Consider the following 21,596-nt stretch of genomic DNA (forward strand, 5'->3'; position numbering starts at 1 on the left):
CTTTCTCTCCTACAGGGCCCGTGTGTGTATGTGTGTGTGTGTGTGTCCATGAGGGCCCACAAGCCTCCTCTTGCCACAACCTCGGTGGCATGGGTGTCCAGCGTGGCCTCCCATGCCATCTCCGGGCATGGGCTCATGAGGACCCCTTTCCCTTTAAAGTCAGGGGCTCCGAGGAAACACTCGAGGGCTCAGGCATCCCTGTCGTGTGCATTTGAGGCAGGAATTTGGCCCCACGGCCTCCAGCCAGGTGCTGCTGCCCTCTCGTTCACCAGGGAACGCTTCACCCTCCACCAGGGCCATCCCGGACTCAAGACTCTTTCTCCTGCAGGCCAGCCGTGGACCATCGGCCACCGCTGATGTGCCACCTGCCACAAGACACCCAACGGCTGATGTGTGTTCTCCACAGAGTTCCTTCTCACCAGGACAGGTAGAGTAGCAACATGCCTGGATCCCTCCTTTGTACCGGCTGCTCTCACAGCACGCAACGGCATAAGTTGTGCAAGCCAGGGGGACAGGCACCCTCACCAGTCTGGTGAAGGAGCTGCTGAAGAAACCATCAAGGGGTGGAGTCGGGTGCTGTGGGGTGGTGCTGTGGGGTGTTGTCCCAGTGGGTCAAGCCTCAGCCTGCCAGGCGGATGGTCTGTATGGGCGCTATTTTAAAGCCTGGCTGCTTCCCCTGCGGTCCAGCTCCCTGCTGGTACTCCTGAGAGAGCAGCAGAGGATGGTGCAGGGGCTTGTGCCCCTGTGCTCCTGTGGGAGATCTGGAGGAAGCTCCTGATTCCTAGGCTTGTCCTGGCCCAGCCACTGCTGGCTCTGGTGGTGGTCCCTGGGGAAGTGAGCCAGCAGATGCAAGAAAGATTGCTGCCAGTTAAACTGCATAACCACCTGGAAAGTGCACAATCCAGGAGTGAGAGACCTGGGAGGGAAATAGTGGGTTCCCCCCCTCTTGGGTTACGACTTCCACGGGTTGGCACAAAAACTAGGACAGGGGTTGGGGTGGCTAGACAGAGAGGCACTCATCAACACCCGTGAGGGCTTGGTTGTTGAGCTGCTTAGATGGATCTAAACTTCAATGCCATTTGCCGTGTACGAGAGCCAAGAGGGATGTGGGACAGACTACACTGGTCTGCTACACATACTGGCAAACCAGGGTAGGGGACAGGCCTGATGGGGGTTATTGCGGGTCGCTCTCACCAGGCTGCAGCTCCCACGGGTTTATGTGAGGGCCAAGTATGCGCTGTGCAGAACCAGTCTGGACTGCAACACCCATTGGTTCCAGTGGAAAGCAGGGCTGAAAACAGAACCAACCCGGCAATTGCAACCACCAGCTGACCAGGGTGATGGACTGTGCCGGACCCTGTACTTGCTGGTGCATACAAGAATCTGGCCTGGGAACACCTCAGACGAAGTTTCTTTGGCGATCTCCCCAATTGAAATGCCAGACTCAGAACCCTAACCATGAAAGGACAGAAGATGGAACAAGTTAATCAACCACCTCAGCTATAGGTTGGCAACAAAATACTGGGCAAATAGAGACGCTATGATGGACAATGTCAATCAGTGGATTTTTCAATGACCTCATCGTGTTTGGAGGGGCGAGACTGGCAGCGATTCATAACTGGTGAACTATTGAAACCTCTTGAGCGAATATCTCAGAGCATGCCCCACTTGCAGGACTTGGGGTGGGTGGGTGGGAAACTGGCTGGGGCTTCTCCCTCAATATCCCCCTTTACCTCAGATACATGAAGGAAACAATATGGAAATAATAGTTGTACCCACTTTCCTGTAACCCTTGACCCTATTTACCCAAACTAACTATGCAAAGATAGTAAAAAAAAAAAGAAAAAAAAAAAGAAAAAAAAGAAAGATTGCTGCCTCTCCCTGTCTTGTTGCTCTGTGCTTCAAAGCAAATAGGACAGAGGGAGACTGGCAGGTAGGCAGGCAGGAAGAGACAGAAAGCTGCTGGGCTCCTGGGAGGGAGTGTGCTGTGTCCTGCGCATTGCTGTGCTGTGCTGTGCTGTGCTGTGCTGTGGCTCTAGACTGCTTTTTTCCGTGCGAATGCAGACCCCGAGGGCGTGTGTAAGGCTTCTGTCATGGAACTCCTGTGCAACCTCTGTCAAGAGGGTCTTGAGAGAATGCCTCTCTGGGCTGGGTCCGCTTCCCTTGATCTGGCAGGAGAGGCCTGGAGGAGCGTCCTGCAGTGAGTGCTATTGGCCACGAGAGGGCGCGCAAAGCTGCCCTTTGCATCCCGGGTGGACTCAGGCCTTCTGAGTGCTAGACAGCCCAGCCGTGAGTCGCCGCAGCGTCAGGTGGGGGTCCCGGACAGTGCTCCCGGACACGTGTCGTTAAAAGACCAGGGGTCCAAGGCCGAACGGCCCGCATATCAAGGCCCAGGAGGGGGTGTAGGACGCTTGGTGCCTAGCATGAGCCTGGGCCTCTGTGGTAAAAGTGTCAGGGTGCCTTCACCAGCAAATACTCCGTCAGGACACCCAAAGAACTCTGGGAGTTGCAGTCCCATGTCAGTGTGCGTGCTCAGGGCTCTGTGGGAGTTGCAGTCCCACGTCAGTCTGCGTGCCCATGGGCCCTCTGGGAGTTGCAGTCCCACGTCAGCATGCTCAGGGCATTGTGGGAGCTGGGGTCCCACGTCAGCACGCTCAGGGCACTGTGGGAGTTCGAGTCCCACGTCAGTCTGCGTGCCCATGGGCTCTCTGGAAGTTGTAGTCCCACGTCGGGCCACTTAAATACTCTTGCCGCTGGAGTGATGAGGCATTTTGAGAAAAGATGTTCCACTAGGTAGCCTTCGAACGGGCGCTCTGGGACAATAGACACCATCCCCTTGTCTCTCGAGGTGCATTCTGAGGCGTCTATATTCCCAGCACCTTTCCCCCTCCACCCCCCTCCGCCGAGCACAATCGAGCACAGCTGAGCCCAGCCGAGCTCAACCGAGCAGGCATGCAGTGCTGTGTTCGTGTTGCAGTGCAAGGAGATGGTCAGGCTTTTATTTTTATTGGAAAAGCGGATATACAGAGAGGAGGAGAGACAGAGAGGAAGATCTTCTGTCCGATGATTCACTCCCCAGGTGGCCGCCACGGCTGGAGCTGAGCCAATCTGAAGCCAGGAACCTCTTCCGGGTCTCCCATGTGGGTGCAGGGTCCCAGAGCCTTGGACCGTCCTCGACTGCTTTCCCGGGCCACAGGCAGGGAGCTGGATGCGAAGCGGGGCTGCTGGGAGTAGTACCAGCGCCCATATGGGCTCCCGGGCGTGCAAGGCGAGGACCTTAACCACTGCGCCACCGCACCGGGCCCAATGGCCAGGCTTTTGGGGCACACTTGGGAACTTGTACTGCAGGTGGCAGAAGTCATGAGCAGGTATGACGGTGGCCGGGGAACCACTTGGGCCTGGACAAGGGAGCGCTTTCAGGGCAGCACAGGCCTGGACCCCTGGACTGTTTCCCCGCAGCCCTTCCTGCCCTCTGCCCTGAACCCTTCTTTTGGAGAGGCTCTTTGGGGAGGTGCTCCCCCGTAACCCTGCCCTCTACTCACACACTCGTTACCCCTTCCCCGCTTGCCCGTGCCTTGGCCGTGCACCCCAGCCCCTCCTGGAGGCCCTCCACAGCTGTCCTGCCTACCCCTGCCCGCTCAGTGCTTGATCCAAGTTGTCCTGATAGACACCGCTTTCCTGCTCGCTTGCTTAGTGCTGGTCTCTGGCAACAGGTCTGTTATCCTCCTGCTTTTCGGCAGAAGCCCTGCCCTTCCTCGTGGGTGTCTTCAGGCTCCAGGCCTTCTCCGGCGCTCTCTCCGGTGGCTCCTCATCCCTTTTCACAAGACACTTTCCTACCTGGTCGCTCGACAGCTCAAGCCCACGTGGATGGCTGCGGCCTCCCCACAATGACCTGCTTGCTTGCTTGCTTGCTCTTCGTGTGTCAGTGCTCATGACCCCCTTTCCCAGGTGCTGGAGTCTGTCCCTGCCCTCCTGCCTGCCTGCCCACTGTCTTTCTCTCCTACAGGGCCCGTGTGTGTATGTGTGTGTGTGTGTGTCCATGAGGGCCCACAAGCCTCCTCTTGCCACAACCTCGGTGGCATGGGTGTCCAGCGTGGCCTCCCATGCCATCTCCGGGCATGGGCTCATGAGGACCCCTTTCCCTTTAAAGTCAGGGGCTCCGAGGAAACACTCGAGGGCTCAGGCATCCCTGTCGTGTGCATTTGAGGCAGGAATTTGGCCCCACGGCCTCCAGCCAGGTGCTGCTGCCCTCTCGTTCACCAGGGAACGCTTCACCCTCCACCAGGGCCATCCTGGACTCAAGACTCTTTCTCCTGCAGGCCAGCCGTGGACCATCGGCCACCGCTGATGTGCCACCTGCCACAAGACACCCAACGGCTGATGTGTGTTCTCCACAGAGTTCCTTCTCACCAGGACAGGTAGAGTAGCAACATGCCTGGATCCCTCCTTTGTACCGGCTGCTCTCACAGCACGCAACGGCATATGTTGTGCAAGCCAGGGGGACAGGCACCCTCACCAGTCTGGTGAAGGAGCTGCTGAAGAAACCATCAAGGGGTGGAGTCGGGTGCTGTGGGGTGGTGCTGTGGGGTGTTGTCCCAGTGGGTCAAGCCTCAGCCTGCCAGGCGGATGGTCTGTATGGGCACTATTTTAAAGCCTGGCTGCTTCCCCTGCGGTCCAGCTCCCTGCTGGTACTCCTGAGAGAGCAGCAGAGGATGGTGCAGGGGCTTGTGCCCCTGTGCTCCTGTGGGAGATCTGGAGGAAGCTCCTGATTCCTAGGCTTGTCCTGGCCCAGCCACTGCTGGCTCTGGTGGTGGTCCCTGGGGAAGTGAGCCAGCAGATGCAAGAAAGATTGCTGCCAGTTAAACTGCATAACCACCTGGAAAGTGCACAATCCAGGAGTGAGAGACCTGGGAGGGAAATAGTGGGTTCCCCCCCTCTTGGGTTACGACTTCCACGGGTTGGCACAAAAACTAGGACAGGGGTTGGGGTGGCTAGACAGAGAGGCACTCATCAACACCCGTGAGGGCTTGGTTGTTGAGCTGCTTAGATGGATCTAAACTTCAATGCCATTTGCCGTGTACGAGAGCCAAGGGGGATGTGGGACAGACTACACTGGTCTGCTACACATACTGGCAAACCAGGGTAGGGGACAGGCCTGATGGGGGTTATTGCGGGTCGCTCTCACCAGGCTGCAGCTCCCACGGGTTTATGTGAGGGCCAAGTATGCGCTGTGCAGAACCAGTCTGGACTGCAACACCCATTGGTTCCAGTGGAAAGCAGGGCTGAAAACAGAACCAACCCGGCAATTGCAACCACCAGCTGACCAGGGTGATGGACTGTGCCGGACCCTGTACTTGCTGGTGCATACAAGAATCTGGCCTGGGAACACCTCAGACGAAGTTTCTTTGGCGATCTCCCCAATTGAAATGCCAGACTCAGAACCCTAACCATGAAAGGACAGAAGATGGAACAAGTTAATCAACCACCTCAGCTATAGGTTGGCAACAAAATACTGGGCAAATAGAGACGCTATGATGGACAATGTCAATCAGTGGATTTTTCAACGACCTCATCGTGTTTGGAGGGGCGAGACTGGCAGCGATTCATAACTGGTGAACTATTGAAACCTCTTGAGCGAATATCTCAGAGCATGCCCCACTTGCAGGACTTGGGGTGGGTGGGTGGGAAACTGGCTGGGGCTTCTCCCTCAATATCCCCCTTTACCTCAGATACATGAAGGAAACAATATGGAAATAATAGTCGTACCCACTTTCCTGTAACCCTTGACCCTATTTACCCAAACTAACTATGCAAAGATAGTCAAAAAGAAAAAAGAAAAAAAAAAAGAAAAAAAAGAAAGATTGCTGCCTCTCTCTGTCTTGTTGCTCTGTTCTTCAAAGCAAATAGGACAGAGGGAGACTGGCAGGTAGGCAGGCAGGAAGAGACAGAAAGCTGCTGGGCTCCTGGGAGGGAGTGTGCTGTGTCCTGCGCATTGCTGTGCTGTGCTGTGCTGTGCTGTGCTGTGGCTCTAGACTGCTTTTTTCCGTGCGAATGCAGACCCCGAGGGCGTGTGTAAGGCTTCTGTCATGGAACTCCTGTGCAACCTCTGTCAAGAGGGTCTTGAGAGAATGCCTCTCTGGGCTGGGTCCGCTTCCCTTGATCTGGCAGGAGAGGCCTGGAGGAGCGTCCTGCAGTGAGTGCTATTGGCCACGAGAGGGCGCGCAAAGCTGCCCTTTGCATCCCGGGTGGACTCAGGCCTTCTGAGTGCTAGACAGCCCAGCCGTGAGTCGCCGCAGCGTCAGGTGGGGGTCCCGGACAGTGCTCCCGGACACGTGTCGTTAAAAGACCAGGGGTCCAAGGCCGAACGGCCCGCATATCAAGGCCCAGGAGGGGGTGTAGGACGCTTGGTGCCTAGCATGAGCCTGGGCCTCTGTGGTAAAAGTGTCAGGGTGCCTTCACCAGCAAATACTCCGTCAGGACACCCAAAGAACTCTGGGAGTTGCAGTCCCATGTCAGTGTGCGTGCTCAGGGCTCTGTGGGAGTTGCAGTCCCACGTCAGTCTGCGTGCCCATGGGCCCTCTGGGAGTTGCAGTCCCACGTCAGCATGCTCAGGGCATTGTGGGAGCTGGGGTCCCACGTCAGCACGCTCAGGGCACTGTGGGAGTTCGAGTCCCACGTCAGTCTGCGTGCCCATGGGCTCTCTGGAAGTTGTAGTCCCACGTCGGGCCACTTAAATACTCTTGCCGCTGGAGTGATGAGGCATTTTGAGAAAAGATGTTCCACTAGGTAGCCTTCGAACGGGCGCTCTGGGACAATAGACACCATCCCCTTGTCTCTCGAGGTGCATTCTGAGGCGTCTATATTCCCAGCACCTTTCCCCCTCCACCCCCCTCCGCCGAGCACAATCGAGCACAGCTGAGCCCAGCCGAGCTCAACCGAGCAGGCATGCAGTGCTGTGTTCGTGTTGCAGTGCAAGGAGATGGTCAGGCTTTTATTTTTATTGGAAAAGCGGATATACAGAGAGGAGGAGAGACAGAGAGGAAGATCTTCTGTCCGATGATTCACTCCCCAGGTGGCCGCCACGGCTGGAGCTGAGCCAATCTGAAGCCAGGAGCCTCTTCCGGGTCTCCCATGTGGGTGCAGGGTCCCAGAGCCTTGGACCGTCCTCGACTGCTTTCCCGGGCCACAGGCAGGGAGCTGGATGCGAAGCGGGGCTGCTGGGAGTAGTACCAGCACCCATATGGGCTCCCGGGCGTGCAAGGCGAGGACCTTAACCACTGCGCCACCGCACCGGGCCCAATGGCCAGGCTTTTGGGGCACACTTGGGAACTTGTACTGCAGGTGGCAGAAGTCATGAGCAGGTATGACGGTGGCCGGGGAACCACTTGGGCCTGGACAAGGGAGCGCTTTCAGGGCAGCACAGGCCTGGACCCCTGGACTGTTTCCCCGCAGCCCTTCCTGCCCTCTGCCCTGAACCCTTCTTTTGGAGAGGCTCTTTGGGGAGGTGCTCCCCCGTAACCCTGCCCTCTACTCACACACTCGTTACCCCTTCCCCGCTTGCCCGTGCCTTGGCCGTGCACCCCAGCCCCTCCTGGAGGCCCTCCACAGCTGTCCTGCCTACCCCTGCCCGCTCAGTGCTTGATCCAAGTTGTCCTGATAGACACCGCTTTCCTGCTCGCTTGCTTAGTGCTGGTCTCTGGCAACAGGTCTGTTATCCTCCTGCTTTTCGGCAGAAGCCCTGCCCTTCCTCGTGGGTGTCTTCAGGCTCCAGGCCTTCTCCGGCGCTCTCTCCGGTGGCTCCTCATCCCTTTTCACAAGACACTTTCCTACCTGGTCGCTCGACAGCTCAAGCCCACGTGGATGGCTGCGGCCTCCCCACAATGACCTGCTTGCTTGCTTGCTTGCTCTTCGTGTGTCAGTGCTCATGACCCCCTTTCCCAGGTGCTGGAGTCTGTCCCTGCCCTCCTGCCTGCCTGCCCACTGTCTTTCTCTCCTACAGGGCCCGTGTGTGTATGTGTGTGTGTGTGTGTCCATGAGGGCCCACAAGCCTCCTCTTGCCACAACCTCGGTGGCATGGGTGTCCAGCGTGGCCTCCCATGCCATCTCCGGGCATGGGCTCATGAGGACCCCTTTCCCTTTAAAGTCAGGGGCTCCGAGGAAACACTCGAGGGCTTAGGCATCCCTGTCGTGTGCATTTGAGGCAGGAATTTGGCCCCACGGCCTCCAGCCAGGTGCTGCTGCCCTCTCGTTCACCAGGGAACGCTTCACCCTCCACCAGGGCCATCCCGGACTCAAGACTCTTTCTCCTGCAGGCCAGCCGTGGACCATCGGCCACCGCTGATGTGCCACCTGCCACAAGACACCCAACGGCTGATGTGTGTTCTCCACAGAGTTCCTTCTCACCAGGACAGGTAGAGTAGCAACATGCCTGGATCCCTCCTTTGTACCGGCTGCTCTCACAGCACGCAACGGCATAAGTTGTGCAAGCCAGGGGGACAGGCACCCTCACCAGTCTGGTGAAGGAGCTGCTGAAGAAACCATCAAGGGGTGGAGTCGGGTGCTGTGGGGTGGTGCTGTGGGGTGTTGTCCCAGTGGGTCAAGCCTCAGCCTGCCAGGCGGATGGTCTGTATGGGCGCTATTTTAAAGCCTGGCTGCTTCCCCTGCGGTCCAGCTCCCTGCTGGTACTCCTGAGAGAGCAGCAGAGGATGGTGCAGGGGCTTGTGCCCCTGTGCTCCTGTGGGAGATCTGGAGGAAGCTCCTGATTCCTAGGCTTGTCCTGGCCCAGCCACTGCTGGCTCTGGTGGTGGTCCCTGGGGAAGTGAGCCAGCAGATGCAAGAAAGATTGCTGCCAGTTAAACTGCATAACCACCTGGAAAGTGCACAATCCAGGAGTGAGAGACCTGGGAGGGAAATAGTGGGTTCCCCCCCTCTTGGGTTACGACTTCCACGGGTTGGCACAAAAACTAGGACAGGGGTTGGGGTGGCTAGACAGAGAGGCACTCATCAACACCCGTGAGGGCTTGGTTGTTGAGCTGCTTAGATGGATCTAAACTTCAATGCCATTTGCCGTGTACGAGAGCCAAGGGGGATGTGGGACAGACTAGACTGGTCTGCTACACATATTGGCAAACCAGGGTAGGGGCAGGCCTAGTGGGGGTTATTGCGGGTCGCTCCGACTGGGCTGCAGCTCCCACGGGTTTATGTGAGGGCCAAGTATGCGCTGTGCAGAACCAGTCTGGACTGCAACACCCATTGGTTCCAGTGGAAAGCAGGGCTGAAAACAGAACCAACCCGGCAATTGCAACCACCAGCTGACCAGGGTGATGGACTGTGCCGGACCCTGTACTTGCTGGTGCATACAAGAATCTGGCCTGGGAACACCTCAGACGAAGTTTCTTTGGCGATCTCCCCAATTGAAATGCCAGACTCAGAACCCTAACCATGAAAGGACAGAAGATGGAACAAGTTAATCAACCACCTCAGCTATAGGTTGGCAACAAAATACTGGGCAAATAGAGACGCTATGATGGACAATGTCAATCAGTGGATTTTTCAACGACCTCATCGTGTTTGGAGGGGCGAGACTGGCAGCGATTCATAACTGGTGAACTATTGAAACCTCTTGAGCGAATATCTCAGAGCATGCCCCACTTGCAGGACTTGGGGTTAGGGTTATATCTGCCTTTCCAATGAAAAAATAATAAAAATAAATCTTTTTTTTTAAAAAAAAGCATCTCATATAGCCTCCATTTCCCATACAGCTCCCTGCTTGTGGCCTGGGAAAGCAGTAGAGGACGGTCCAAAGCCTTGGGACCTTGTGCCCATGTAGTAGACCTGGAAGAAGCTCCTGGATCCTGGCTTCAGATCGGCTCAGCTCTGGCAGTTGTGGCCGCCAGGGGAGTGAACCAGAGGACAGAAGATCTTTCTCTCTGTATCTCTTTCTTTCTGTATATCTGTCTTCCCAATTAAAACAAATCTTAAAAATCCCTGAAGTTACAGGAGAAGAGATGCCCACAAAACAATATGGGAGAGGGGTCCCAGCACGTTAGCCTAGTGGCTGAAGTCCTTGCCTTGCGTGCCTGGTGTTCCCATATGGGCACTGGTTCGTATCCCTACAACCCACACTTCCCATCCAGCTCCCTGCTTATGGCCTGCGAAAGCAGGTGAGGACGGCCCAAGCCCTTGAGATCGTATCCTGCACCCATGTGGGAGACCTCAGAGAGGCTCCTGGCTCCTGGCTTCAGATCAGCTCAGCTTCGACCATTGCAGTCACTTGGGGAGTGAATCATTGGATGGGGGAATCTTCCTGTCTTTCTTCCTGTGTATTTGACTTTGCAATAAAAATAAATAAATCTTTAAAAAGAAATTTGGGAGAGAAACTAGTTGGAGTCACTCTATGCGTATCAGGAAATGTACATTGAACAGAAAGCTCAGAGGTGTGGTATATGCAAGGGCACATACAGGCAGCTGTTTCACACACACAAAGCAGAAAATACAGAACTCTGAATTCAGCCACCCTACAAAAATTTCCATAAATAAGTCATATGTTTTATTTAAAGATTTATTTTTATTATTATTTTTTTTTATTGGAAAGGCGGATATACAGAGAGGAGAGACAGAGAGGAAGATCCTCCGTCCGATCATTCACTCCCCAAGTGAGCGCAAGGGGCCGATACTATGCCGATCCGAAGCCAGGAGCCTCTTCCGGGTCTCCCATGTGGGTGCAGGTTCCCAAAGCTTTGGGCCGTCCTCGACTGCTTTCCCAGGCCACAGGCAGGGAGCTGGAAGGGAAGCGGGGCTGCCGGTGCCCATATGGGATCCCGGGCGTGCAAGGCGAGGACCTTTAACCACTTGCGCCACCGCGCCGGGCCCAATAAGTCATATGTTTTAAAAGTTTATACACATAGGGCCCGGCACGGTGGCCTAGGGGCCAAAGTCCTCACCTTGAACATGCCAGGATCCTATATGGGCTCTGGTTCTAATCCTGGCAGTCCCGCTTCTCATCCACCTCCCCGCTTGTGGCCTGGGAAAGCAATTGAGGACACCCTAAATCTTTGGGACCCTGCACCCACATGGGATACCCGGAAAAAGCTCCTGGCTCCTGGCTTTGGATTGGCTCAGCTCCAGCCATTGCGGCCGCTTGGGGAGTGAATCATTGGACGGAAGATCTTCATCTCTGTCTCTCCTCTTCTCTGTATATCTGCTTTTCCAATAAAAATAAAATAAAATTGTATTCATGTCTGACCTGGCCCACCTTGGAAACCTACGTGGTCGGTCTGCAGCACAAGAGTCATGTGTCCCCGCACGCAGGGGCGAGGCCAGATCGTGGGGGCCGGTGTTGACGACAGGTGCCTAATGTCTTCCTTGGTGCGGTGGTCTCTAGGGCTCAGGCCCTAGGGTCGGAACCCCTCCCTGCCCACAAGCAGAGCCCTTTTTGGGGCATTCAGAACCGTGCGCGTGTGGATTCCAATAGCGCCTTCTCCGGTGAGGCTGGGGACGGGGAGCGGGTCTCGGGGAGCAGCGCCCAGCGCCGGGAAACCGGGAGAGGGGCGAGCGCGTGGGGCGAGCGCGTGGGGCGAGCGCGCCTCTTCCCGCCCGCCCCGGGGAGAGGGCTCCCACCCCAGGCAGCTCCACTCCTTCCGGCTGCCCCTGAGCGCCCCCGCCCCGCCAGTCTCCCCCTCGTGATTGGCCGCGGGTGGATACATTGAGCGACCACTCCAGTCCTGGGCCAGCGGGCGACCGTGCCTCCGGTCCCGCGGGAGTGAGGAGCTTGTGCGGCACGTCCGCGCAGCGGAAGCGGGAAGTGGACGGTATTGCAGGTGAGTCGGCGTGGCGGGCGGGAGCACTGGACGCCCAGCACGGGGTGTGAGCCTGGGCCTCCACCCGGGGCTGCACCCGGGCCGAGAGCAGCCAGAGCAGCGAGAGCAGCGGGCGCGGTAGGGCAGGTCGGTGAGCCCGGTGGAGCCCCGGCCGGTGCGCGCTCCTTCCTTGCCGTCTGTCTTCCGGAGCTCCCCCACCTCCACCGCCCTGGTCTCCTGGAGACCCGGTTTCTCGGAGGACGCGGGTCCAGGGCTTGGGACGCTGGCACCTGGAGTGAAGACCGGTGAGAAGGTGACCCCGTGAGGGGGCGTCGGGACCCTGAGGGGGCGTTGGGAACCTGAGGGGGCGTCGGGACCGGGTGAGGGGGCGTCGGGACCCTGAGGGGGCGTCGGGACCGGGTGAGGGGGCGTCGGGACCCTGAGGGGCGTCGGGACCCTTAGGGGGCATCGGGACCGGGTGAGGGGGCGTTGGGACCTGAGGGGGTGTCGGGACCCTGAGGGGGCATCGGGACCGGGTGAGGAGGTGTTGGGACCTGAGGGGGTGTCGGGACCCTGAGAGGGTATCGGGACCCTGAGGGGGCGTCGGGACCGGGTGAGGGGGTGTCGGGACCCTGAGGGGGTGTCGGGACCATGAGGGTGCGTCGGGACCGGGTGAGGGGGTGTCGGGACCCTGAGGGGGTGTCGGGACCTTGAGGGGGCGTCGGGACCGGGTGAGGGGGTGTCGGGACCCTGAGGAGGCGTCGGGACCGGGTGAGGGGGCGTCGGGACCGGGTGAGGGGGCGTCGGGACCGGTTGAGGGGGCGTCGGGACCCTGAGGGGGTATTGGGACCGGGTGAGGGGGTGTCGGGACCCTGAGGGGGCGTCGGGACCCTGAGGGGGCGTCGGGACCCTGAGGGGGCGTCGGGACAGGGTGAGGGGGCGTCGGGACCCTGAGGGGCGTTGGGACCGGGTGAGGGGGTGTCAGGACCCTGAGGGGCGTTGGGACCGGGTGAGGAGGCTGACCGGGTGAGGGGGCGTCGGGACCCTGAGGGGGTGTCGGGACCCTGAGGGGGCGTCGGGACCGGGTGAGGGGGTGTCGGGACCCTGAGGGGGTGTCGGGACCCTGAGGGTGCGTCGGGACCGGGTGAGGGGGTGTTGGGACCCTGAGGGGGTGTCGGGACCTTGAGGGGGCGTCGGGACCGGGTGAGGGGGTGTCGGGACCCTGAGGAGGTGTCGGGACCCTGAGGGGGCGTCGGGACCGGGTGAGGGGGCGTCGGGACCCTGAGGGGGCATTGGGACCCTGAGGGGCGTCGGGACCGGGTGAGGGGGCGTTGGGACCCTGAGGGGGCGTCGGGACCGGGTGAGGGGGCGTTGGGACCCTGAGGGGGCATTGGGACCGGGTGAGGGGGCGTCGGGACCCTGAGGGGCGTCGGGACCCTGAGGGGGCGTCGGGACCGGGTGGGGGCGTTGGGACCCTGAGGGGGCGTCGGGACCGGGTGAGGGGGCATCGGGACCCTGAGGGGGCGTCGGGACCCTGAGGGGGCGTCGGGACCGGGTGAGGGGGCGTCGGGACCCTGAGGGGGCATTGGGACCGGGTGAGGGGGCGTCGGGACCCTGAGGGGCGTCGGGACCCTGAGGGGGCCTCGGGACCCTGAGGGGGCATTGGGACCGGGTGAGGGGGCGTCGGGACCCTGAGGGGGCATTGGGACCAGGTGATGGGGTGTCGGGACCCTGAGGGGGCGTCGGGACCCTGAGGGGGCATTGGGACCCTGAGGGGGCATTGGCACAGGGTGAGGGGGTGTCGGGACCGTGAGGGGGCGTCGGGACCGGGTGAGGGGGTGTCGGGACCCTGTGGGGGCGTCGGGACCCTGAGGGGGCATTGGGACCGGGTGAGGGGGTGTCGGGACCCTGAGGGGGCGTCGGGACCGGGTGAGGGGGCGTCGGGACCCTGAGGGGGCGTCGGGACCGGGTGAGGGGGCGTCGGGACCCTGAGGGGGCTGGGACCTGAGGGGCGGGACCCTGAGGGGGCGTCGGGACCGGGTGAGGGGGTGTCGGGACCCTGAGGGAGTGTCGGGACCCTGAGGGGGCGTCGGGACCAGGTGAGGGGCGTCGGGACCCTGAGGGGGCGTCGGGACCCTGAGGGGGCGTCGGGACCGGGTGAGGGGGCGTCGGGACCCTGTGGGGGCGTCGGGACCCTGAGGGGGCGTCGGGACCGGGTGTGGGGGCGTCGGGACCGGGTGAGGGGGCGTTGGGACCCTGAGGGGGCGTCGGGACCGGGTGAGGGGGCGTCGGGACCCTGAGGGGGCGTCGGGACCCTGAGGGGCGTCGGGACCCTGAGGGGGCATTGGGACCGGGTGAGGGGGTGTCGGGACCCTGAGGGGCGTCGGGACCCTGAGGGGGCATTGGGACCGGGTGAGGGGGCGTCAGGACCCCGAGGGGGCGTCGGGACAGGGTGAGGGGGCGTCGGGACCGGGTGAGGGGGCGTCGGGACCGGGTGAGGGGGCGTCGGGACCCTGAGGGGGCATTGGGACCGGGTGAGGGGGCGTCGGGACCCTGAGGGGCATCGGGACCCTGAGGGGGCGTCGGGACCGGGTGAGGGGGCGTCGGGACCGGGTGAGGGGGCGTCGGGACCCTGAGGGGGCATTGGGACCGGGTGAGGGGGTGTCGGGACCGTGAGGGGGCGTCGGGACCGGGTGAAGGGGTGTCGGGACCCTGTGGGGGCGTCGGGACCCTGAGGGGCATCGGGACCGGTTGAGGGGGCGTCGGGACCGGGGTTGTGACCGGGTGAGGGGGCGTCGGGACCCTGTGGGGGCTGACCGGGTGAGGAGGTGCTGGGACACGGGTTGAGGATATGAGGAGCTACTGGGACTCGGGGTCGGGACCCAGTGAGGAGGCGCCACGACGTGGTTGGATAAGTGAGGAGGTGCTGGGAGGTGGTGTGTCGGACCGTGAGGAGGCGGTGAGGGGTCAGGGCCCCATGAGGAGAGACCTGGCACTGTAGTGAGACCTGGCGGTGGCACAGGGCACCAGGCGAAGTGGAGGCCTAGGCTTTAGCCCGGGAGCGTTTTTGGTAGGCTCTGGGTACAGACCCCGTTGCTCATGGCCGCCCTTTCCGGGCTAACCTGTGGAAGCTGAGCGTTTTCAGTGAGCAGCAGCGGCAGTGGGCAAGTGCCCCGGAACGCCTTGGGGGCCTCCCCGAGGAAACAGAATCAAGTTTATATCATGCGGAAAAGGGAGGCTCAGGGAAGTCAGGTGACTGGGGGCAGGCTCTGGAGTAACAGTTAAGTCTGCTGGGGATCCCACCTATCGTTGTGAGGTATCTGGGTTCAAGCCTGGCCCCCAACTGCACCCTGGGAGGCAGGGAAGCAGCGGGTGATAGCTCAGGGTGATAGCTCAGGTGGTCGGTTTGTGTTGTCCACGTGGGAGGTCCATACTAATTTTCACCTGGCTTTGCATAGCCTCTTGTGGATATTTGGGGAGTAGACTAGCAGGAGTTCTCTCCCCACCTCATTCCAATGACATCAGTAATAGTGTTGACAAAGAGGTGGACTAGTGCTGGCCACTCTCCCGTGGGGTCACCCTCTCAGGATTCAGACTTTTTCTGGTGGAGGGTAGAAGGAAATTTTGCAGGCGTGTGGTCCTTGGCCATTCCCAGTTGGGCACCACAGCTGATCTGGCATGGAGGTTGCAGTGTGGCCTGCTGTGTGCACATGGTCTGATCTTGGTCTTTGTTGGCAGAGTGGTATGATGCAGAGCTTCTTGATGTTGCTGAGGGAGCACGGGAACACCCACCCACCCCCGGCGGAGCTGGTGCCCCTCGCGGGCAGCCTATGCCATGACATCCAAGATGACCTCACTCAGATGCAGCCTTTGGTTTCTGCCATTCTGGACAGCCAGCTGTGCCCGCACCTCCTGGACAATGCAGATGTGGCCCTGGTGTGTGCCCGTGTCCTGGCCCAGCAGGAGCAGCAACAGGCAGCCTGCCGGCTTCTGGAGGTACATGTGGGCTCAGTGGCCATTGGAAGGAGGGGCAGGGTGCACCATTCAAGCATTATCCATATGCCGGGAGCTAGCAATGAGTTGCTGGCCCACATCTCACAGACCAACCCCTTAGGGCTGCCTGGGAGAGGTGTTTTATACAAAGATTAGTTCCGGTAATTCTCACTTGAGTGAGTTACAAGCAGCTTGGGAATCTGAGTACTGGATGTGCATCAAGTGGTGCCAGCTCATAAACACAGCAGGTGGAGTGAAACCTGATTTCTTTCTGGCTTTGAAGCGCTGACAGTGATCAGATGGCCAGGTACACCCATCATCACCCCGGTCCCCAGTCTGGCGGCACCTGGAATCCCTCTCAGTATGTCATTCCCTCTGCAGGAGGCCAAGACCTTGCTCTGTGCAGTTGATGCCTCCCTGGCCGCTTGATGTCACTTGTTCCAGGTTCTAGCTTGTGCCTGTTTATTCCTTTCCCACTGTAGCCCTCAGCACTGCTAACCGTGGGTCCATCCAGACCTGGTTCTTCCTACCAACATGTGGCTTTAGTGGACTCTCCTTGACAGGGTTGTCGGGTGCCAGGAGGCAGCCGTGAGCTGGTGCAGCTCTGGAACGACATTCACTACGACCTGGCCAGGAGGAAGCTGGGTGTGGCTGCGCTGACCCCGGTGCAGAAGTTCCGCTGCAGGAAGAGGTACTGCTGGGCTTTAGCTCTGTGTGTCAGGGGCTCCTGAGGGGTTGGCCATGCCCTTACGTTATTTTCTGTTGCCAAGCAAGGCTCACAGGTCTTGTTCTGAGTGCTACCCCACCCCTCCCTGTGGCTCCTGGAAGAAGAGATGGATTGTACTACAGAGGCTTGCTTGCAGGGAGGCCAATGTGAGGCAAGTCCTTCAGAGTCCAGCAGTCAGTGAGCCTGGGACCGCTAGGGCTGTGTGACCCACCACACAGAGGCTGACAGCCTGCCAGTGGAAGCCCAGCAGAGGCAGCCACTTGGTGACCAGTGTAGGGGTGGCATCCTGTCACTCAAGCTGTTTGGGGAGCACTCCCTGGGTCTTTGCTTTCCTGCAGGTGGCACTGACATGAGACCACGAAGTGCTAGCGGATCGATCATCGCTAGCAGGCAGGTCTCTGCAGAGACCGTGGTCTGAGGGGGCTGGGCTGTGGGGAGGGGCTTCTTCAGTGTTGGTAGTGCAGGTCTGTCCCAGCCTTGGAAGGAGACCCTACCTGAGGGATGGTGGTGGTCTTGTGAGCACCAGTGTTTAAGGCAGAGGGAGTGGCAACCTCAGAGGTCTGGCTTAAGACCTCTGGTTTAGGGGATGTCCGCTGGCTGAAGGGGTGTTCACAGCCTTTGGAAAATGCAGCAGTGACCTTCGCCTGTAACCATAGGGACAGGTGGTGGCTGAATTTTCACCTGCGGGGAGAGTGACTGATGAACCACAAGGAGAGCCCAGGGCTGTATTCTGATGGTGCTGGCTGACCCTGAGGGCTGTCAGGAAGGGTGGTGTCTCTTTGCGGCTCAGGCGTTGTCCAGGACCCAAATCATGGCCCAAGAACAGTTGTATGCAGTGAAAAGGGAAGAGATTCCAGGGCTTTTGGCCCTGGGTTGGAACCAGGAGTGTGGTGGTTCTTGTTAAGGCACACAGGGCAGGGGTGGGGTGAGTGGTTCCAGGGAGATGAGCTGCATTTGGGATGTGTAAGGTGCCCACTGCATTATGTACGTCCACATAGGCTTTGCAGCTGAAATCTTCAACTGAAGTGATATTTGTCCTCAGTAGAAATGAAGATATATTCAGTGGTGGCGAAAAACTGTGACCAACTTGGACATGTCCCCTGCCTAGCTCCAGGAGGCTTCAATCTCAGGAGTAGTGCTGGGGATGTTGTCCAGTGGCCTGAGCAGCCTAGCTGCTCCTCATACCCCCTGCAGTGGTCAGCTGAGGAGTGGCCAGGGGGTGAGGGGAAGTGCGGGGTGTGGCATGCAGGGAGGGAAGTCCAGGGTGATAAAGGAGAACAGCAGTGACCCTCTGCTGCCCGTGGTGAGGGGAGGAGCTGGCTCAGTGACCCTGGGTGAAGCTAGAGAAGTTTTACTGGGAGAGCCCTGACTGAGGCAGCAGCCGGAGGGCTGGGGGAGGTGAGAGCCGCCAGAATGTTTACCAGCCCCGATGCCTCTGGTGCAAGAAACACTTGAATTGGAATGGAATCTGGAAAGTCCTTAGGGAGGCAGGGAAGTGGAGCCAATACACAGAACATCAGCTGCAGCCTCATTGCTGGGGTCCCCATGTGTTTGAGGGGTGCAGTGGGCTGGCAGGCGCCATGGTGGCAAGTCAGTGATGATAACTCAGTGAAATCTAGGGAGGAAGTGCTGGGCAGAGAAGGGCGCAAGGGTATGGGGGTGGGGCTGCACTGAGAGATGGGTGGGAAGGCCAAGGACTTTGCCTCATAAGTCCCATGGGCAGACAGGGAGGACAGGGAAAAGCCACATGGAAATGTGAAAACATAGGGGTGGGAACCCAGATCCTGGAGCCCTCTTTGGGGGTCTTGGGGCTGAGCTCCCCGCCATGGCCTGCAGGTGTGTGGGTTAGACGCTGATTTTCACTTGTGGGACAGCCTTGCCTCAGAAATGTTGCTGTCACAGGGCAGGGGACCGCTGGGCCCCCTCACTGTGCTGTTCTCATCTCCTCCAGGAATCCCCCACCCGCAGGCCTCTGCCCGGATGGCCTCAAGAGTCGGAACTTCCCCAGAGAGGTCCGCAGGAGGCTTCAAGACTTTGCCTTGGCCGTGAGCATTAACCCCAGCAAGGCTCAGCGGGTAAGAACAGGTGGAAGCCTTACCTCTGCCTCAGCTGCCTGTCCCTGGGCCTTTGCCCCCACGCCTGTTCTTTATCCTCTTTTGGGAGGGCGTGCCCTGTGCCTAGTCTACAGAGGGCAGTCCCAGTCGCCTTCTTAGGTTCTCAGTGTGGCTGTAGGCATGGAGGCTGAGATGGCTGGTACTGGGTGTGGGTTGAGGGTAGGGGCATTGGCCCACAGTGCCTGGTTCCTGCTCCCTCAGCACATCCGTCCCGCGGTCGCATGGCTCCTCCTGGTGGCCTCTCCTGTCTGCTGCTTACTGGGCTGGGTCCCCCCTCTCTGCTGGGGCTTTTGCTCAGGGTCGCCCCATGTGTGGGGTGCATGGTGCTGGGGGCGGTGACTGCACACAGCGGGCCCCTCCCGAGGTTCAGGACACTGTGGGCCTGCTCTGCAAGGTTCAGGACACTGCGGGCCTGCTCTACAAGGCCTGCTGAGGCTCGGCTCCCTACGACGCTTGGCCTGGCCTGACTCCCGAACTGAGCCTGGGCCTGGGAGGTGTTGTGTCTTCTCCAAGCAGGTGGCTAGGAGAGGCCCTGGTCAGCCACCAGTGCAGCTGGTGCCGATTCTGCTGCCTTTGGAGAGGTCAGCTTGGTTTCTGTGGAAGTGTGGGCACGGACCAGGAGTTAACAAAGCTAATTGTGCTGTTTTCGGACAGGAGAGTTTGGCTTTGGAGACAAGCTTGACTGCAGAGCAGGTCTACAACTGGTTTGCTAATTACCGGCGGTGCCAGCAGTCCCTGCTCCAGCATGTGCAGCCAGCCCAGCGGGTGGTGGCCGAAGACCCCAGTACAAAGGAGAGACGTCTGGACCGCTGGTGTCATTGGTCCGGTGGGTGTCTCCAAGGCCCTAGCATCATGGTATCTGGAGGTTTGCTTTCTGACAAGCCCCCTCGTTGCATTAACTGTTACGGGACACTGGAACAGGGGCACTGTGGCTATAGGTGCAGACCTCACCAATGTTCAGCACAGTCAAGACCTCACCTGGTGGCCAGCTAATCCTGAAGGTAGAGAGAGTCAGACTGTGCCGAGGAATGGTGTAGGTGAGGTTGTAGGTGCCCGGCCCCCCACCCGTGTGCCCAGATTGCCATGTGGAGATAGATGGGCATCGGTGTGGGGATCAGGGAGTAGATGTGGGTCTGGGGATAGCTCACAGCAAAGATTGATGACCCAGTGGCCACACCCTGCTCTACTTGCTGGAAGGGAGGCCGAGATAGAGTCACGAAGCCTCTCCTTCCCTCTGTTTTTTCCAGCCTGACCCAGGGACGGCGTACCTCCGCAGTCTCCAGACGCCCTCCAAAGACCTTGGGAGGCCCTGGCCTTGGTCACAGACCTTCCTGGAGCTGAGACGATCTCAAGGCCCCTGGCTCCCAGGTACTGTTGTCCTCACGTGCTATGGGGCCATCTCACCTGTTCGTTCGCCTTCTCAGCTGAAGGTGAGGATGGGGAGTGGGCATGAGTGTGCTGGGGCCACCGCACAGGTACCAGGTCAGTGACTGCTGATTGATTGGAGGAAGGGAAGCCACGTCAGAGACAGAGCAGCTGTGACTCTGGAACCTGACATGGAGTGAGGCCCACCTTCATGTGTGTTTGGGAAAAGGGGGGAGATTGACTTCGCCTGCAGACGACCCCAGCTTTTGTGGTTTGTGAGTCTGCTGTAGTCTGTCTGTTGTGCATTCCGTGCAGTCAGCACCTTTCTCCTTTGCAGAATGCTGTCTGAGCACTCTGCTTTGTGTACTGCCAGGAAGACCTCGCAGAAGTAATGTGGGAAGGAAGAAGCTGAGCACCTGTAGCAGGCATTTTTGAACCTTGGAGAAGAAGTATATGGCTTTATTACAGGAAAACCAAGTGCACTTTTTAAAACAATATATTTGAAAGGAGAACAAGAGATTTTTTTTCTATTTTATGGTTCATTTCCCAAATGGCTTCAACAGTTGGAGCCAGGCGAGGCCAAAGCCAGGAACCAGCTCTTTCCGGGTCTTGCACTTGGGTGGCAGGGGTCCAGGCACCCAGGGCATCTTTCATTGCTTCCCCAGGTATATTGCTGGGGAGGTAACTTGGAAGTGGAGCAGCTGAGACTGCTGGGTCCAGTATGGGATGTCAGAGTTGCAGGCCACAGCTTAACCCAACACACTTCAACACCAGCTTCGAAAGAGTGTAAGTGAACCAAGAATCCAAGCTCAGACCAAGGCTGAGGCTGAGTCCTGAGGGCAGCTGGGGGTGTGGTTTCCTAGTGGTGAGGTGTCCAGAAGTCACCTAGGGGGAGGCCATGCTGCTGCTAAGTGAAGGATTTTTAAGCGTGTAGTGTTTTTTCTTGGCTTATTTAGTTAGTCCTTCTCACAGTAGGCAGATAGAGAAAAGGAGGAACAGGTCATGAAAGAGTTTTAGAATTTGATTTTTGCTGCTTTTCCAACCAGCCCATATTTGCTGCCTCATAAAGATAAGGAAAGTACAGAGAGCTCAGTGTTTGTCAGCTGTGGGCCTGAGGTTCATGTCAGGTCTGATCGTTAGGTCACACGCTTGTGTTGCATGTGGTCCCTCCTGAGGACATTTGTACCTGGGCCTCTGGTAGGTTCGTATGACCTCGATTCCAGCTGTAAAATGGTGTGTTACTGAAGTCAAGGGAGGGGATGCAGTGAGCGTTCCTTGAAATGCAATGCTTCGTTACCAACTTCTGCCTTGTATGCCTTTAAAATCAACTGGCATTTATTTTCTGGACTATTGGGCTTTTGCTAATCATGTTAAGTTGCCAACACTGCATTGAAGCTCATTGTAAATAAACTATGAATGCTTTTGTGGTTGGTCTTCATGAAGTATCTCTGGAAGCCAGGTCTGGTGTAGTCTAGCCCTGGGTCTGGCGTTGCAGTGTGGTGCGTAAAGCTGCCCCTGCAGTGCCGCCATTCTGTGTGGTTGCTGGTTTAAATTTTAGTTGCTTCCTGCTGATAGCCTGGGAAAGCAGCAGAGGATGGA

The 21,596-nt window shown here is 58.8% G+C and overlaps 1 protein-coding gene across 1 annotated transcript; it reads left to right on the plus strand.

Annotated features, from left to right (window-relative positions):
- Positions 1-15,545: 15,545 nt before the first annotated feature.
- Positions 15,546-20,346, plus strand: LOC121155550 (anomalous homeobox protein-like). Its single transcript, XM_040978979.1, has 6 exons — positions 15,546-15,794; positions 16,355-16,482; positions 18,470-18,593; positions 19,287-19,458; positions 20,001-20,062; positions 20,335-20,346. The coding sequence occupies exons 1-6, from the start codon at positions 15,546-15,548 to the stop codon at positions 20,344-20,346; spliced, it is 747 nt and encodes a 248-aa protein (XP_040834913.1).
- The last annotated feature ends 1,250 nt before the right edge of the window (positions 20,347-21,596 follow it).

The sequence above is a fragment of the Ochotona curzoniae genome, unplaced genomic scaffold, assembly GCF_017591425.1.
Source record: "Ochotona curzoniae isolate NIBS_2020 unplaced genomic scaffold, NIBS_Ocur_1.0 contig_2927, whole genome shotgun sequence".
NCBI classification, from domain to species: Eukaryota; Metazoa; Chordata; class Mammalia; order Lagomorpha; family Ochotonidae; genus Ochotona; species Ochotona curzoniae.

Bases quoted from the DNA above. Each gene is read 5' to 3' on its own strand.
- LOC121155550 (XM_040978979.1), top strand. From the start codon at position 15,546: ATGCAGAGCTTCTTGATGTTGCTGAGGGAGCACGGGAACACCCACCCA. The intron at 15,795-16,354 runs GTACATGTGGGC...TCTCCTTGACAG, and splicing joins CAGCCTGCCGGCTTCTGGAG to GGTTGTCGGGTGCCAGGAGG. The intron at 19,459-20,000 runs GTGGGTGTCTCC...CCTGGCTCCCAG, and splicing joins CCGCTGGTGTCATTGGTCCG to GTACTGTTGTCCTCACGTGC.